Consider the following 18,494-nt stretch of genomic DNA (forward strand, 5'->3'; position numbering starts at 1 on the left):
CACTTCTTCAGAAGCAAGGCGAGACTGTTTTTTCTTCTTTTTTCTCCAAGCAGGAAAAAAAAAAACAAAAAATAAAAAACAACCCTCAGACCATTTTCTTCCAACTTCTTTGCAACCCTTAGCATTCTTTGACTTCTGAGCAAATGATCACATGATTTCTGTGTCTTTAGCAATGAGCCAAAGGACACTCATGGCCTCAGGAAGTTCAAGAAAGGCTCACAGAAGAAGTTGGAAAAAAAAATGCCAGCCCCAGGGGGATAGGTAGTGTTGGGAGGTGGCAGCGAGGTCCCCACCTAGCTGCTAGCTAGACTTTGAAGCAGCAAGAGGGGTGTGGAGAAGCTCATCACTGGGAGATTTTCAGCAAGTGGCAGCCACCAAATGCTACCCTTGCAGTGCCCAGGGAGCATCTGTGGCCTCTCCCCTCAGCCACCAGAACATCGCTGCCTTGGGGTGGAGCTTGTCTGCTGTCTATCCTCCTAAGGATGGCTTACCAGGTCTCCCCAGAGACACCAGTTAGAGTCACAAAGAACACTAAGAGGGTCCCCAAGAGGAAGGCTTGCCCCTTGCTGCCTATTCTGAGCAGGTCCTACTGAAGTTGTCATCATGAGCATCTTCTCAGGCCTTCAGAATATTTCTCATGAGATGACAGTGACAAGTCTGTCAGGGCTCCTGTCAGGCTCCCGTTCCAAAGAGGGAAAGGAACATTAAACCCAGGTAGCCTCTCAAACACAGGGATGCATGCCTTTGTTCTGTTGCTTCCTCTCAGAGGAAAGAGGGGGCTCAGAAATAAAAGCTGCGAGGCAGGAGATCAAGCTTAGACATCTGACTCCATCACTGCCTCACTGTGACCCTGAGAAAGTCATGTCCTTTCCCTGAGCCTCAGTTTCCCCATCCATAATGTGCAGGCACTAGTTTGTATTCATATTCCTTAAACACGTGTTCTATGGGGATACTTGGTAGTAGGAGGTGATATAGGTTTGGACATGCCAAATGCAGCAAATGGAAGACTGTCTCCCACAAATCTTCTCAGCCCCCTTAGTACGCCGAGCATGCAGCGTGTCCAAAATTGTAGAAATGAAATTTGGTTCTGGGGCTTTTGAAGATGAGCACATTCCAGATGACTATGATGTCTTGATGGGAACTGGAGGGGATAAATGACAGAAATGGAAAACAAGCCCCGCCCCCCGCAAGCGACTCTATCTCAGGAGGGCCGTGGCATCCTTAACTTCTCTCCCAGGGCTGGTGTGTGTGTTCGAAAAGCCACACATGGCTCTTGGTTATGAAACTCAGCTCATGGATATTGATGCCCCAGGGAGGAGAGAAAAGTGACTGCCATATTCAGAAGTCTCTCTCTTACAGGTCATCAGGGCGCCATTTATTAAGTCCATCACTCAAGGGCAGATGCTACCTCTGTGCAAACTCAGGAGCCAAGGTGAGAAGTCGAAGAATGGTGGCAAGGGCTCCCCCCCATTCCACAGCACAGCCTTCACACACACACACACACACACACACACACACACACACACACACACGGCTCACGGTGGCTAAGAGAAGGCTCCTAGAAACCTAGGCACACCCAGTGAGAAGTCCTCAGAAGGCAATTCTAAGGCAGAGTTCTGAAGTTCACCTGTCTGCCATCTGCTGCCTTTGAAGTGCTGGCTTTTGAGATAAAATACTAATAATAAGTTTATATATTTTATTTGCCAGTAGCCTGGGGGATTAGCACTCTCTGGGCTTGACTGGCTTCATGACTACTCACATGCATGACCTACAGGAGGATGGTTTTAGCCACTGGTGATGAGAAGGACAGGAAGCTATTCCGCTCTTAGAACCAGCAGGCTCTTTCCTGTTCCCACTTTGAGATCTCTAAAACACTTGCATTTCTTACCTGGAATTGCTCCATCTAATAGAAAATAAGAATTTGTTGCAGAATTTGTCTTTTCACCCTGATTTAAGAGGAGGGAGAGGGCAGAGAGCAGTCCCCAAAGCTAACTAAGAACATCCATCAGAAATCCTTTAAATTAAATTAAAACGCTGAATCATTTGGATCCATCCCATTGCATAACAGCCATTAAAGTATTAACATTACTTTGGGGGTACTCTGTTACGCAAGCTACTGCTAAATCTCCTCTGGGCCTTTAAAGAAAATTCCCCCAAAGAGTTGTTGTTTGCTAATTTATTTGTAAATGGGCTGCATCTGTGTTCATCCTAGCCTCCTATTCAGTGTTTGGCCTCTACACAAGGATGGCAGAGTGTGCAAATGTACTAGGACTGAAGACATGTGTGATGTCTCCTTGCTCTATGCTTCTGGGCCTTAGTTTTCCCAACAGGAGGGATGGGATGAGGAGGCTCGTTCTTGGCAAGATGATAAGGAACAGGGATCCTGGACTCCGGCTTTGTCACTTCTAGGTGTGTGACTTTGAGCAAGTTGCTTAACTCTTCGGAGCCTCGTCCTCCGGCATCTGCCAATGATGTTCATGATGGTACTCAGTGCACAGAGTCATGAGGAAGGCTCGGTGAGCAGATGCATATCAAGGGCCGTGATGACTGTCTGGTCCAGAGTGAGGACAGATAAATGTGATCTAGGGTTATAATGGATCTTGTGAAGGCCCCAACAAGATGATTGTGCATGGCAGAAGACCCTCCTCTTATCTTTGGCTTCTTTTCCTATCCCGACAGGCAGCCATGGCCAGGTGGCTGAGCTCTACCCCATGAGAGCAGAGGAAAATCTCCATAGCAGATCTGACCCATCAAAACCATCCCCTGAGATTCTTTACATTTTTCCTACACTGCAGTCTCCACAGATGAACATGTTTCCCTGGATGCCATATTATTAAAAATGGCATGGTCATGAGATAAAAAGAACAAGGAGTCCTGCCAGGTGGTGGTAGCACACTCCTTTAATCCCAGCACTTGAGAGGCAGAGGCAGATGGATCTCTGTGAGTTCGAGGACAGCTTGATCTACAGAGTGAGTTCGACAGGCTCTAAAGCTACAGAGAAAACCTGTCTCGAAAAAAACAAACAAATAAAACAACAAAAAAGCCCCAAAACAACGACGACAACAACAACACCAAAAACAACCAGTAGGAGAATAGCCACTTGCTACACTTCCAGTTGGGGTCTCGTGTGAGAGAGAAATAAATTCCTAAAGTGCTAAGTTAGTGAGATTTGGGGGTAACTGGGGTTTCCATAGCAATGCCCTGGGTTTGGTACCAAGCTGAATGGGATTGTGATATCTTCCCCAAGGGACCAAACCCAGTTGCGATTGTTTGATTAGTCAGTTCCTAGTTTCTAATGCTAACAGGGTAACAACCGGATACTCCCAGTTCTCTAGCTGGGGACACAAGCTTGCAGGCCTGGCAAGTGCTGGCCTGGTACCTGGCGAGCTCTCTGCAGATGGCTGCCCAAGCTGGCCGCCTGGGCTGACTGCCCCCACACTCTGGACAATGGAGCATGTTTCTGCCCAGATGCCACAGGGAACTGCTAGGGTTACCCAGGCAGTAGCCCACGTTCAAATACATCATTTTAGCTCGTAGAGCTTTGTCAGCCCCCTGCCTTCCTAGCTGGGCTATCCTCAGAGTGAGAAGGAGCAGGAATTCCTACCTGGGGGTCCCAGGATGGGCAAAATGAGATGTTTCCTCATTAAAACTCGGAACAAACACACTTTCCTGCAAAACACGGGGCCAGGGAGAGGCTCAGGCAGCACACGGTACCAGCTCTGAAGGGGAGTGGCTGGCCAACCTATGCCTGATCTGAGGTGGAGATGCATCTCTCCTGTAGCCCCCTTTAACAATTCCTATCTGGACACATGCAGACATGGCCCTAGGTGTCAAGTCCCCCCAATACTCTCTCGGCCCCTCTTTCCTGGTGCCTTCCCTCTTCACCGTACCATCGTCATTCTCAACTACGCATTACGTCTCTTCCAGACAGGCCGAGCTTTTGATTCTTGAGCTGTAACAAATAAATGAAGAAATATGAAAACATAATGAGTATATTGGCTAAAGATCAAACTCCCAAGCCTCCCTCGCTTTTGGCTGTACAGGGTACTGATTATAAAGGAAAGTCTGGCTTTTGTGCCATGTCACAGCTTGTACTGAGCAAGAAGAGACCGGTCGAACAGCATGATCGGGGGTCTAAATCAGAGCCAAATGCCTTGCCAAATGGCTCTTGTCCCCGGGCCCAAGGTCTTCTCCCTGCTTTGGTGACAGGAATAGGGTGAACAGAGGACCAGCACTTGCTGGGGTCTTCTGAGATTGGAAGCTCAAGTCTGGACACATCACTGGACCATAATTCCTTACTTATCTTGAGTGGAGGTGGGTAGCGGCCCACTTAACGGAAGTCTCCCTGTGCCAAGCTGCTCAGTCAGACTGTTTCCAGTCTCCCTTTGGTAAGCAGGTCATGAGACCAGGTGTCCACCAGTGGAATGTGAGGGGTGTTGTAGGTACTGTCGCGTCTGGGACTTATGACACTGCTGGTCCTCTATCCTGCTTTCCTCCACACTCCTGCTGACAACCCGGTGTGGTGATGAGTCAGCTGTGATCCTGGGGCTGGCAGAGCCACAATGTAGAAAGAACGAGGAGCCCTGAGTGACAAACCCAGGCTGCTCTTAGAGAGTATTGTGTTGCGTGTGATGTATGTGTTCATGTGTGTGAGGTTAGGGGCATGAATGCTACGGTGTGCACGTAGAGGCCAGAAGAGGCTTTAAGTGTTGCTCCTTGTCTTCCATCTGTTTTACATTGTCATGATTCTCTCTCTCTCTCTCTCTCTCTCTCTCTCTCTCTCTTTCTCTCTCTCACGTGTGTGTGTGTGTGTGTGTGTGCACGTGCACATACGTGCACGCACTCGCGGAAGACAGCATCAGATCCCCAGGAGCTAATGAGGCTATAAACTGTCCAGTGTGGGTGCTGGGAACTGAACCTGGGTCCTCTGGAAGAGTAGCCAGAGCTCTTAATCACTGTTCCATCTCCCAGCCCCACTCCCCTTGTTTGTGACAGGGTCATTATGTATGCCAGATGAGCTGGTCTGCAGGCTTCTGGGGATTCTCCTGTCTCCACCTTCCCTCTCATTATAGGGACAGTGGGGTTACAGATGGCTTTACATAGGCCCTGGGGATCCCAACTCAGGTCTTCGTGTTTAAGCAGCACTTACCCTCTGAGCTGTGTCCTGGTCTGACTACATGTTCCCTTTGACCCTCACGACTGTGGTCTGTCAATCCTTTTGGTTATATATTCTGTGTAGGTTATGGTATGGAAAGCAGAAAGTGCTCTGCTATTAGGTGTTCAGGCTGTGTCTACTGAATAGTGAACATGGGTATTGGCTACTTCTGCACTTAAATCACAAGGATCTGAGGGGCAAGTTTACAAAGGACTTCATAACTGCCTATCTTCATTTAAGGGAAGCAGCCTTGTCAAGTAAGTTGGCGATGTTGACTGTTGTAAGAAGGGCCAGGCAGGAGTGTCCAAGTGCACTGAGATGTGGCTGTAAGTCCCTGATGACCAGGTAGAAGTCTGGCCTGGCGCTGAAGCGACAGTGAGCATGGCTGGCAGCGAAATGCTCGCTATCTCCTCTGCGCGTTGACAAAAATGTGTTCTCCTCTTCGGGAAGAGCTTTATTAAGCACCTCGCAGTCTGGACACCACAAACTGCAGATAAGATAGCAAGCCCTTGTGTCCCTCACTTACCAGGAGGAGACTGAACTGTGTGACAGACACACTACAGTAGAGATGTCTACGGTGGCCTCTGGAACCAACTTCAGCAGGAGGAGGAGGGGCAGGCAGGGAGAGTCTCGGAAGGCCAGGAGTAGGGAAGGTCTATTGCAGAGCTGGAGTCCCGCAGCTCCAACAACAACAGCAACATGTTTAGAAGTCCCCTTGGCTTGACGAGATCAGGCCAGAAAACGGCAAGCCTTGTCAACAGGCCACCTCCAGGTTATAGCAACTGTAGCCAGCACAGGAGGCTGCAGGTCCCTTTTCCCTTGGCATGACAGGCAGTAACGGTGCTGTTGCGGCTGATCTCAGGTACCTGTGTGGCCCCCACCTTGATACACTGCCCTGATAAACAACATGAGCTGCACAGAAACTTTTGTCTTTTGCTTTGTTTGTCCTTATTCATATAGTGTAATCTGGCCCCTCAGTTCTCCAAGTGTGAGCCCAGGACAGGTAGCATTTGTTTTACTTAGGAAGGTTCTAGAAATATAAATACTCAGGATGATTAGAGCAGAAACCCGAGTAGGGCTCAGCAGGGTAGGTTTTAACAAACCGTCCAGGGGATTCTGAGGCACAAGAAAGGCTGAGAACCATTGCCTGGCCAAGGCAAACTAAACTGGTCCTCTTAAAGAGGAGGAACAGATAGGTAGGAGGATGGCCCAGAGGGCAAAGTGCTTGCTGTGGAGTATGTGGGTCTGAGTTCAAATCCACAGCACACATGACCCACATAAAAGTCAGGCATGGTGGCATGCAGCTATAAGCCCAGTGTTGGAGGTAAGAGGGACAGGAGACATCTGGACCCTGACGCTTACTGATCAATCAGTCTAACTCAAAGAGGTGTGCTCTAGGTTCAGTGAGATCTCAACTCTGTCTGAAAAAAAATGGTGGAAAATAAAGGAAGAAGGCACCCAGTGTGACCCTCTGGCCTATACATGTAACCTGGTGCACACATATGCACACACATGCATATATCCCCCCAAAATAACTTTAGGGAAGTCACAGAGGTCATTCGAGCAGACTGTAAAAACCCAAGCAAGTTGCTGATGAAATAGCAAGGTTTATTATGTGATCCAAAAGGGGCCGGACAGTGGTGGTGTACACCTTTAATCCCAGCACTCGGGAGGCAGAGGCAGGCGGATCTCTGTGAGTTGGAGGCCTACCTGGTCTACGAGAGCTAGTTCCAGAACAGGCTCCAAAACTACAGAGAACCCTGTCTTACAGAAAAGAAAAGTGTTCTGAAAGGAAATCAGCGCTGCCCCCATCACCCACCGACTGAGCCACTGCCTGGCTGTGTGGACGTCTACCGTGTCAAACAAAAGGAAAAGGCACCGCTGCAGAAAGAGACACTCAGCGTCCAGTGGCATTGACGCCAGGGCTCAAGATAAACCCAGAAAAGTACTTTCCATTTGTGCCTGTGGCCTAGCTGATTTAGGAAATGCTCCCGAATGCTTTGAATTTGAAAGGTACATAATATCTAATTCTCTCTTCTGCAAGCGGAGTCATTAGCGCTGTTGTTGAGCCTATTTGGTAATGGGCACTATTTAAATGAAGCCAAAAAAAAAGTACAATTTCCAACAAATTGCTTTTTAAACTGTCAAATAAAAGGAATCCATTTGTGCATGTGAGATCATTCCAAGGATGCTAACGATTAACTGAAAGCAGTTGAAAAATGTCAAAGAGAAGAAGTGTTCTACTCCAGGGCTGGCTGAACATTTCCAGGTGGAAACTAACAGCTCCTTTGACCTGATCTGGAATCAACTTTCTGTTTTCATTAGCCCTATGTGAACTTCATGGATGCAAGTTTTAAGTATTAAATATTAAAAACAAGCCGCTGGGTTTATTTATTTGGTTTTTTGTTTGTTTTTGTTTTTTTTCCCTACTGTTGCTTTATCTAATGTTACCTGAATGCTGTCTCAGATATCAGACATAGGTGTATTATGACATCAACTCTTTCCTATGTCTTAAATTGGGTATCAAGGGCCCTCGCCAAGCAGCTTTCCAAGTAACATATTTAACAGTTTCTTCTTCCTTTTGTTATTTATGAATTTATCTTTGTCTCGTCTAGTCAATGAGAAGGAAAGTCTGAAGCTGTATGGAAAGTAACTTTTCAATCTCCAGTGTTGGTGCTTGGTAGCTAGCGCCACGCTGGAGGATGGACCCCAAGGATGAGACACCACTACAGACCAGACAGACTTCCTGATGGTTCTACACGAGGCCCACCTTGGATCCTTCGGTTTCATACCCTCTAAGACTTTCCACCTGTGGATCAGTTCACACCTTCAATATCTGTAATGTCCATTATATTGACAAATTATCCTGTGTTGTTTGGGTTCTCTGAGAAGTTGGAAATGAGGCTATGATCCCCTGCTTCAAACCCGTTTATGTTTCTGTCTCAAGATCCCTTATTTGGGGATGGACTGCCTTCCTCCAACTCTGTGATCGGAAGGGGGAAAACAGCAAAATGCCCAAGAATAAGAGCATTGTGTCCTTGAGAGCAGCTAGAAGGTAAAGCCTTCCCAACAGATGGTACTATTGTCCCTCCCCCATGATTTAAAAAAAAAAATGCTGGCAGTGGGAAGCAAGAGCCAGAAGTTCAGCAGGGGGAAACTCATTCATGAAGAGAACACTCAACTGGGAACTGCAGTTTGACTGCCTCAGCTTCCCCAGACACTTCTGCAGGGTGTTTATAAGCCTCAGATTTGGTGATCTGCTATTTATCTACCTGCCTACCTGTCTGCCTGTCTGTTCCCTGTCCCTTTACTTTAATTTTTTTTCTATAGCTAAAAAACCTCACCCATTCTCCTGACCATACTGAACAATGTATAGAAAGGAAGATGCTGGAAACAATGATTTCCCCCACCCCCACCCCCACAGCCCCAGCCCACCAGGTACCTCTTACTTGTCTGTCCCCCTGCTTGACTAACAAATGTAAAATGATCCTGTCAATGAAGTACAAAGGAATCTTGCAAGTGGTGGCCAGCAGAAGGAGGTGTTTTCCCGGACAGTCCCCAGAAGGGAACTCCTCACAAATGACTGTGCCCCAGGTCTCCAGAGAATCTGGTTTAAAACGCACATTGTTGCTCAGTAGGTCTAGGGTGGAGCTGCCTGCAAGTCTCCTAAGCTCCCAGGCAATGCCTGGCTGTTGTGGACCACACTGCGGCCTAATGAGCAGCAAGGGAATGCTGGCTCTGCAAAACACTGACTTTCAGAATCCCACTTAGGCATGCATCTGAGGAACCGGCCGGCCCCCTTTGGTTCAGGGTTCCTTGAAAGCAGACACTGGGTCTTAATGCAATGCTTGTTGTTGTTTTGTTTCTTGACTGGTTGGCACTTGGCACGGAGCCCACACATGGTGGGTATGTATTTATTTAATTAAGCAGAGTTGGCTTTGATCCAAATATGATTTTAAGTGGACTTAACCCCTAGTAGGCTCTGCGTAAAACCTTACAGGGAAGAAGTCTGAGTTAGAGATCCTTCCCGATAAAGATCCCCTTTATTCTGCACGTGACACCTCCGTTGCTCTTCGGAAATTTTGCTCCTGTCATATTCTAAATGCGGTTTACACTAGAGAGCCAAAAGGAAGGGAGGTGGGAGAATAAGCCTAAACCAGAAAGTCCTGCAAAACTGTAAGGTTGCAAAACATCAAAGGCTCGCAACTGTTGCTGGTGGAGCCCCAGAACTGCCGAGTTTCTCCCTCTGCTAGATTACCAGCGTTTTGCAGGTCGGTGTTGCGCCCCCGCTACACAGGTCCCTAGTTAGCCCTGAGAGCCCTGCAGAAACCAGTCCCGGCGGGCGACGGTTGGCTTGGTGCAAGCCTGTTTGTTAGCGCTGAGCGAGCAATTAAGCTGCTTGTGCAGCGGCGACCTAAGAGTGGTGGTGTTGACCTCCTGAGTCGCTTAGGGGGCTCGTGGAGAACCAGGACCCTAGCGAGAGTTTTATAGAAATCCTGATTCTGAGAGTCCCTGGCGATGCGGTAACCTGTTCCACCGTACAATAACCGCAGATGCTGAGGACTCTTCGGCTCCCCAGGGTCAGAGGGAGAAAAAAGGGGGGCAAGGAAAAGGGATTATATTGGTCAGTGGTTGGGCCTCCCCCGGGGAAAGGGAGAAGCGCAAGGGGAGAGCGCCCTAGGGGAGGCGTACACGTGCAGGGGAGGGAGCGTGAGAGGCGGGCGGGCGGGCTGGAGGGGAGGAGTAGGGAGGCAAGAGCTGCTTGCGGGAGGCGCCACGGCCTCGCAGACGCAGGCGCCGGCCGCCAAGGAGCCAGAGAGAAAGTTCCCGGGGACAGTTCGCCCGCCGGAGGGCCCAAGCTGAGGCCGCTGACCGAGACTGTCTCGAGTCCCGCGCGTGCAGCGCGCAGTTCCCCTGCACGCACTTGGCTGCCCGGGCTCTGCTTTTCGAGAAGCAGCGGAGCCTCGCGGGCGGGCAGGCAGCCGGGGCGGCCGCGACTAAACTTGGGCGAGGAGGATGCTGCGAGTGGGCGCGGCGGCGCGGGGCGCGGGGGCGCTCGCCAAGCTCTGATTGCTCCCGGCGGGCTCCGAGCGCGCCGAGGCGCAGTAGGCAGGTAGTGGCTCCAAGCACCCGGACTGCGCCAAACCTACAAGCCAAGGCCGCCAGCGCCACCGTGCAGGCGTCGTCTCCTCGCCACGGAGTCATGGTGCGGGCAGCGCGCACGCCCCGCGCGGAACTCTGAGCTCGGCCGTGCAGTGAACCCCCTCCTCCGGTATCCCCATCTGAGCTTCCCGCGCCTGCCTTGCTCGCGGACCATGAAGCTATCGCCTGGAACCCCTTGCTTCTGAGCTGTATCTCGTCCCCCTGCAGCCCTAGCGCTGCTGGACCACCGACAACGCTCCAACCGACCCTTCAATCTCGGAATCTTCTCCCAGGGACGCCGGGCGCTTGGAGATGGCGCTCCGCGAATCCCTCCAACCGCGCAAAGTTCGCAGGAGGCGAGAGATGCTGCCACAGCAAGTTGGCTTCGTTTGCGCCTTGCTGGCCCTGGTGTGCTGTGCTTCTGGCCTCTTTGGAAGCTTGGGTAGGTGCGGGGATGATGTTCTCTACCGGGGTAGTCAGGGGCCCTGAGCTGGGAAGCCTCATGACAGCCACAGCTCCTTCCCTGTCAGACTGGTCCCCAGGGTTTCCACTCCCGGCCTGGGGGGGGGGGGTGAGTAGTGCGCACCCAGGAGGGTTGAGGCACGCGCTGGACTGTGGCGCCGGTTCTACTAAGCTGCTCAAGCTCCCTGGGGTTCCGGACACGGCTGTAGGTGTGTTTTGCTGGGGCCAAAGCCTGCACCATCTCTCCCCGGAGTGTGCAGGCATTGGGCGACTCGGGGCGGCCCAGAGGTAGATTCTCTCGCTTTAGGGTGTGCAAAACTGAGCAGTCCACTTTTCTGTTTTTCACAGCTGCAAAAATTGTGTTCGGCGCCTTAGAGACCCAGATTCTTAAGCTAGGTCTCAGCTCTCCCCTTGCTCGTGCTCTGATTTAAACGGATAGCCTGGGTTTCCTGACGCGTCCTCCCGATCCCTAAAGGGAGAGGGGCAGTCTGTCCCCGCGGGAGATTGCTGCCATGTTCCAGCATCGCTTCTCCCAACTCCGCTTAATCCCCATGGAAAGGGAGGGCTGGCATGCGCAGCCCTGATCTACACTCCTCCAAGTAGAAGGCGACCTGGGAGTCTGTTAAGACATGCAAATTTCAGGCAGAAAAGAAGAAGAAACTTATGAAATATTTATTTCGAAGGGATTTGGGCTCCTGGTTAGTCTTGAAAGGACTTTCAATACTGCCTAGATATTTCAAAAATGGGTGCTGTGAACCTTTTGGGGTTCCCCCATGTAAAATATGTTGCCAGCTTAACCACCAAGGCAAAGGCACAGGGGAGGGAGGGCACCTTTTTGAGTGGTTAGAAAGCCCATTAACATAACATCTCTGGACCGTGTAGGGACCCGTGCAGTGATGAGAAAAGCGAGTGACACCTGATTAAACTTTAAAAAGAAAAGGCCACCACTGTCTTTCAACACCCAAATTGTGATTTGGGGGTAGAGGGCCGAAGAAAGTTTATTTTAACACCTCAATATCCAATGTTTTGCAAGTGGACAATTAAACACAAGAAATAACAAAATGTTTAGGTGCAGGCATCCTGGTGGAGGTATTGCTATGCAGCTTAGACAGTGGGCGTCTGGACAGGTAAATCCTGAAGCCATAACTATTTTTATTGGCTAGATCAGGCGTTAGCTTCGGGTATTTAACTATCTCTGCTCAGAGGCCACCATGCCCTCTCTGATATGGCTCTGTGTGACCCCTTGGACCACAGCATGATGACCTGGGAGCTTGATGATAGACTGTCTCCACTTTGAACTTACTAAATCAGTGTTGTATTTTGACCAGATCCTCAGGTGATGTGTGTGCACACCTGGCCGCCTACCATCAGCTGGCTGAGCTCACAAATTTAACCACCTTGAACAAATTTACTGAGAAGTATTTAATGCTCCTAATGAAATCCTTTGTTGAGTGGGGGTGGGTGGAGGGAGCTGAGACCAGCTCAATCTTGTCCAAGGTCAGATCACACAATGACCCGTGTGAAACTAGAAACAATGGATTAGATTCAGGAAACAGAATACTGTGTGTGAGCAGGTGATAGCATTCTGCCAATCACCGTATCATTCCCTACAGGTGCCTCTAAATAGCCAAACCTGAGGCTGGAGAGATGGCTCAGTGGTTAAGAGCATGCACTGTTTGCTCTTTCTGAAGGCCCAAGGCCGATTCCCAGCACCCCCCCCCCCCCAGTCAGGTGGCTCACAAACACCTATAACTCCAGCTCCTGGCAGATCTGACTCCTCTAGCCTCTGTGCACCTGAACTCATGTGCACTTACCCCCATACAAACAAATATAATAAAGCATATATAAATAAATATAATATAAATATAAATAAAACATATATTTAAAAATAATAAAAGCCAATAGCCCGTGACTGGCTGACCTAGCTATATGGATGAGTATAAGGTCATTTTTGAGAACTCAAGAATCACATTGACCTGATGGTTATCTGTGACTTGGTTTTTTTTCCAATCCAGGCCACAAAACAGCTTCTGCTAACAAACGTGTTCTGCCAGACACGTGGCGAAACAGAAAGTTGATGGCGCCGATCAATGGAACTCCCCCGGCTAAGAACTGCACAGATCCTGGTAAGATGGAGTCTCCCCTTTCCTGCAGACATTTAACCCAGCCTGGATTTGATGCTTATGAGGACAGGTCCAGCCAATGCTGGGAAAGACCATCTTAGGAACCCGAGTGAGAAAGGGTAGCTGCATGGTGTTGAAATGAAACCTATAGACATTCATCAGCCATGCTGCTAAGCAACACAGGGTTTTCTTTTTATCCAGCGACTACAAAGGTCACACTCAAGAGTCTAAAAATGTTATCTTTTGTTCTAAAGGCAATGTATTTCCCCTGTTCTCGTGATTCTTTGACTTTGCCTTGGTGTCTGTCATTCCCCTCTTTGCTCGCTGTGTGCATTTGATGACCCCCTTGGGACAATGAGTTCATAGCTTGTGGTGGATATCTTTGTGAGGTGACTTACCAGGGTGGGGGCACTTGAGGCTGCTGAAAGGGGAAGCTCTGGGTTGGTTATTGGGCCTTCCTCTCTAATGGAGGTACTCAGGTAGTTGGATTTTGCTTATCCCAGGAAGCAGTTTTAATGTCCTTTTCAGGAGTATCTGGGCTGGTAGGCTCCCAGGGAGTGATACCTGATCAATTCTGCTTCAGGCAGGCTTCTCAGGAGTAGAGAGCATACCTGCTGATAGCTGGCACTTGAAAGCTGCCCGGGCCTCTCAGAGAGCAGGTCTAGGGCATGTACTCTGGATCCATTTCTTGGGGTCGTTGGAAGAGAATACAGTGGGGTGAAGAATTCAAAAGTCCTGAGGGAAATGGAAGATTTTGTTGTAGATGACTTTTCTGCTGAGTTGTTGGGCAATCACATAGTTTTTCTGGGGTTTATAACCTATAGAGTAGTGCTTTATAGAATAGTGCTTGCCTCCTCTGGGTTGTTGAGGAATCTGGAGAGGTTCTGCAGAGGCTGTGTGTAGGAGATAGCACCCCCGGGCAAAGGATGTGGGCTTGGATGTGGAGCGCCAGGCTTCTGGTGCTGGCTTCAGTGAGGCAATGTCTTTTCTAGGTTAGGAAAGGTCTGTGGTAGAGATACAAGTTGCTTAAAGTCACACAACTCGTTGGCACTGAAACTGCCTTTGGCGCCCTGGTCTGTGTGCCTACATTGTGTTTTGGGGTTCATGTGCTCATGAAGGTTTCTGTTGTCTCCAAACTGTCTTGCTTAGAGAGAGTTCAGCACCACAAAGCTCTCTTTGGATAATGGAGTAGTGAGGACTTTCAAAGCAGCATTGTAACTCCTTCTGAACCTGGGCATCTATTCTGGAATCATCTTACCCATCACGGTGACCCTATGGGCAGTGGTACTATGCTGCCATTACATTCCCAACTTGTCTTCTTAGTTTGGGTACCGCCCTGGCTCTTGCCAAGGGGTTTACACAATCATTAGCATGTGTAATGCCAGGGATGGGTAGTACTGGATCCCTTCTGTCATCCCAGGGACCTGACATTCTAGAAGTGCCCCCTTGAATTAGACAGGGTCCCACTTCTAATGCTAGAGTTTTCTTCTGCTCTATCATGGTCCCTGTATGTTCATACTGGTCCAAAAGCATTGCAGTGTGTTCTATCTCACAGGAAGGCACCGGCCTTGTCTTGTGGAGAGGGAAATGCCAGAAACCACCCATTTCTTTAGCAATAATTAACACTCAGAATACACCTTACCCTGACCATATCCACAGTGGGACCTAGCACATGGGAAGGTCCCAGCCAATGAGAAGATGCGGGGACAGCACATTTTGATGCATGACATACAACAGTCTTCATGGTATTTTTGTAAAGATGAGGACATAAAGGCCAGTTTAGTGGCTTCTAAGACCTTATCTCTGGGTTACCTGACTTCTGGTGCTGCCTTAGTTACTTTTCTATTGCTCTGGCAAAATGCCATGACCAGGATAGTTTATTAAAAAAATGTTTAATTGGGTGTAGAGTTTCAGAGAGCCCATGATGGTGGAGCAAAGGAATGGCAGTAGAAATAGCTGAGAGCTCACTTCTTGATTCACAAGTCGGAGGCAGAGAGAAAGACACACATACATACTGGTAACTGCACAGAGCTTTTGAAATGTCAAGTCCAGCACATGACACACCTCCTCCAACAAAGCCCACCTCCTAATCCTTCTCAAATAGTTCTACCAATGTGAGGACCAGGTATTCAATGAACCATTCTCGTTCAAACCACCCAAAGTGCCATGCCTTTCCCACCCCCAAGTCTTCCCAGGCCAGGCAGGGACTTCCTTCTATGCCTCCTATTTTTCTAGTTTACATCTCAGCAAACATTTGCTATTATTTATGCCAGCTCCCATGTGGACACAGACTATGGAGTCTATGCAGGTTACGAGAGGCAATCTCTGCCATTAGGTAGCTTATAGCCAATGGACAAGATCTGGACTCAGAAAAGCCAGGTAACAATGAAGTATCAGAGACCCATAGTCAGTCCTGCAGGAGACACTTCTTTTTTGATGCACACAGGAGGAGGAGCTTGCTTGCTGAGTTCTGGGTATAGAGGAGGTTGCCCTTTGTTTCAATGGAAGAAACCTTCTCTATTGAGTTTAGCAATCAAGGGGAATGATTGACTTGGTAACTAGAATGGGGTGAGAAGTCAGAGGTGTCTATAACTCAGCTTCCCCAGTCCCTGGACCCAATTGTGTTCTATCATGGGAAGGTGGCCACCGAAAGGCCATTCTAATGTCCTTGCAGGCTCTGAATGTTGCAAAGAGTATATCTGAATGCTGAGACATGTTCTGTTGGCTTGGCCTTATGATAACCCTAAGTCAGCCATTTAGGTCAGATGAGATTGGGCTCTGGATTGTCTTAGGCCTCTGTCACAGGCTAAACATCTGGAGTGAGCAAGCAAAGCTACTTCTCCAAGCTCTCCCTGGGAGTCGGTGTGCACTTAGGGGTCAGTGCCGCTGTGCTCCTGAGGGTTAGCATTGCTGGGGACCTGAGAGGCTGTGTGCCTGGGCACTTGGAGGTTGATGTGGCTGAAGCACCTATTGGTCAGCATGGCTGGACACATGGGGAGCAGGTAGATGCTCACCCAATGCTGCAGCTGTGATAAAGGGGCTCCAGGCTAGAAGTTCAGGAGTATGACAGTGTCCATGCTCTTCAAGAGTATGATAGGTGTTTCCAAGAGGAAGTCAGAGTTGGTGCTGCCAAGGCTGGGGCCCAGAAGTTCATTGTAGGGGCATCACTAGGAACCTGCTAGGAATACTGTCTCACCCTCTCGCCCACTAGATCAGAATATGCATCTTAACAAGGTTCCCAGTGAGTCACGTATACACCAGATGCCAGTGAGCATGCGCTAGAGTGCTGATGGACACTTGCAGGTAGATGCTTGATGAGTGTTTGAATGCTAGACTGGAGGCATGGCTTATGGTGGAGCGTTTGCCTATCATGAGCAAGGCTCTGCCTTTGGTTATCCCAGCGCTGAAAAATCATATGTGAATGTTTAATAAAAAGTTAGACTTGGTTTAACATAGTAAATTTCCTAAGCATTTGTTTATTTATTTTTCACATAGGGAAATAAAAATAATTACTTCATTATGGCCAGTGTCGTCTATAGGAAATTCATTATTTTCCTTCAGAAGCTTGAAGGTACGATCTGACCTCCAGGCCTTAGATATTTCTTTTTGCAGTCTGTACCAATGGTTCTCAATCTTCCTAATGCTGTAGCCCTTTAATACAGTTCCTCATGTTGTGGTGAGCCCTCAAACCATAAAATTATTTTCGTTGCTACTTCATAACTGTAGTTTTGCTCCTGTTATGAATCGTAATGTAAATATCTATGTTTTCCAATGTTTTCCCTTGTGACCCCCCAAAGGGGTCACAACCCATAGGTTGAGAATTGCTGGTCTATACACAGAGCAAGCACTACAGAAGGCAGGGTACTGGGTGTGTACAAACTATGCCATAGTAACGCATGACAGAGACCTTGAGTCCCTCATTTATAACTTCTGGCTGCTCTAACAAAATACCCTAGGCTGGGTGTCTAACCAGATGCTTTCTCATAGTTCTGAGGTTGGGAAACTGAAGATCAAGTTGCTGGTTGCCCTGGTGTCTTGTGAGGGCTCTCTGCCTGCCTTAGAGAGAGCTGTCTTTTTGCTGCATGCTCCTAAGGCAGTGAGAAAACATGATGAAGCTCCCTTCTCTTCCTCCTCCTCCTGCTCTCTCCTCCCCTCCCCCTCTTCCTTCTGTTCCTCCTTCATATGAGGGCACTAATCCCATCGTAGGAACCCCACCATTATGACCTCATTTAACACTAACTTCCACCCCATATACCTAAAGACATCACCTCCAAAAACCACCATATAGAAAACAAGGGCTTCAGCATAAGGATTGGGGCCATGAAGCCTATTCAGTCTAGAGAAGGAACCAGTGAGTTCCCAGGCCTTTCTTGATGGTAACACCTAGAGTTTAAGGATGGTTCTTCTCAACCCTGGCCTGCAGAAAGAAACACTTTCTGGGGAATGTAGATGCCATGACCCAGCTCTGAACTGGAAACCAGGCCCAGGGGCAGGTACAACTTTTAAGGCTTCTGGGCATGGTGGCCTCTTTATCTGGTGTAGGTTTCTGCTCATCACCACCACTGCTCATCGCTACTGTCCCAAAGGTTGTCCCTGGCTAGTCCTAAGTGGACCCTCAAACCACCCCTGTCTTGTCTCAGCCCCTCATACGCACCCATCCTGTCAGTTGTTGCATTGCTCGCTCTAGAGCACACAACACGGAAGCCTAGTTTGTTCTCTGAAACCATGGCATGCATTTCAGCTTTCCCATCTGCAGCTTGGGATGCAGGGGTAATAATTACATCTGTGTTACAGGCTGGCTAGGATCATACACGTTACCACTCATCAGCCCCTTAAGGTGGTGTTTGGCATGTAGCCCACCCTCTGCCCCATGTTACAGGACTTTTACATGCTTGGTTTTCCACCTGCTCACTCTGGTGTCAAGACAGAGCTGGGGTAGCACAAACACTAGGAAGCCATTTTGTAGATGGAGTTTGATGAGGATGAGTTAACCACACATGACACCAAACATTGGCTCTTGTCTTGTGGAAACACACTTCCCTTAGTTTGCTGTGTCTTATCGTCGAAGGATTTCAAACTCTGAGGACAATTTTACTAGAACATTTTTACATAGAAAAATGTTTACTTCTTACTTGGGTTTCTTTTTTTTTTTCTTTTAAACCAGGCAGAGCAAGACTCTACCTTTGCTTCTCCCCACCCAACTTGACATTTGAGGTTGAGAGAGTGCCTCGTTTTCAGCTATGTTACCCTGTAGTTTGGGCTTCTAATATCCTGTATCTTTAAAAGAAAGGTGAAGGAGAGAGGAGGTTGGTGTGCTCTCCCTCCCCACTCCCCCTGACTCCACCATTGCTGCTGAGGCAATGGCCTTCCTGTGGTTTGCTGTGTTGTACTGGGGTTTCTTCTTTTGAATGTGCATTCTGAAATGCCTGCTTGCTGTGTGTCCTTGGAAGGAGGACTGGGAGGAGCAGTCTGATGACCAGCTTGAGAGAGACTGAAGATGATGGGCCTTGTAGCTTATCAGGGGAGCAGAGGAGCGGGTGCAGGGATTGGATGGAGGATGCTCAGGGGAGTGGAGGAGCTGGTGCAGGGATTGGATGGAGGATGCTCAGGGG

The 18,494-nt window shown here is 48.9% G+C and overlaps 1 protein-coding gene across 2 annotated transcripts in view; it reads left to right on the plus strand.

Annotated features, from left to right (window-relative positions):
* Nucleotides 1-9,987: 9,987 nt before the first annotated feature.
* Slc24a4 (solute carrier family 24 member 4) overlaps nt 9,988-18,494 on the plus strand; it is a 140,509-nt gene continuing 132,002 nt past the window's right edge. Inside the window, exons 1-2 of one of the 2 annotated variants that reach the window (XM_005343473.2) lie at nt 9,988-10,739; nt 12,775-12,885. In XM_005343473.2, the coding sequence (XP_005343530.1) occupies nt 10,610-10,739; nt 12,775-12,885 (241 nt within the window). In that variant the 5' untranslated portion in view covers nt 9,988-10,609. The remainder of the gene's footprint in view (nt 10,740-12,774; nt 12,886-18,494) is intronic. The other variant, XM_005343474.2, reaches the window with a different exon arrangement.

This window comes from Microtus ochrogaster, chromosome 1 (genome assembly GCF_000317375.1).
Source record: "Microtus ochrogaster isolate Prairie Vole_2 chromosome 1, MicOch1.0, whole genome shotgun sequence".
NCBI lineage: Eukaryota > Metazoa > Chordata > Mammalia > Rodentia > Cricetidae > Microtus > Microtus ochrogaster.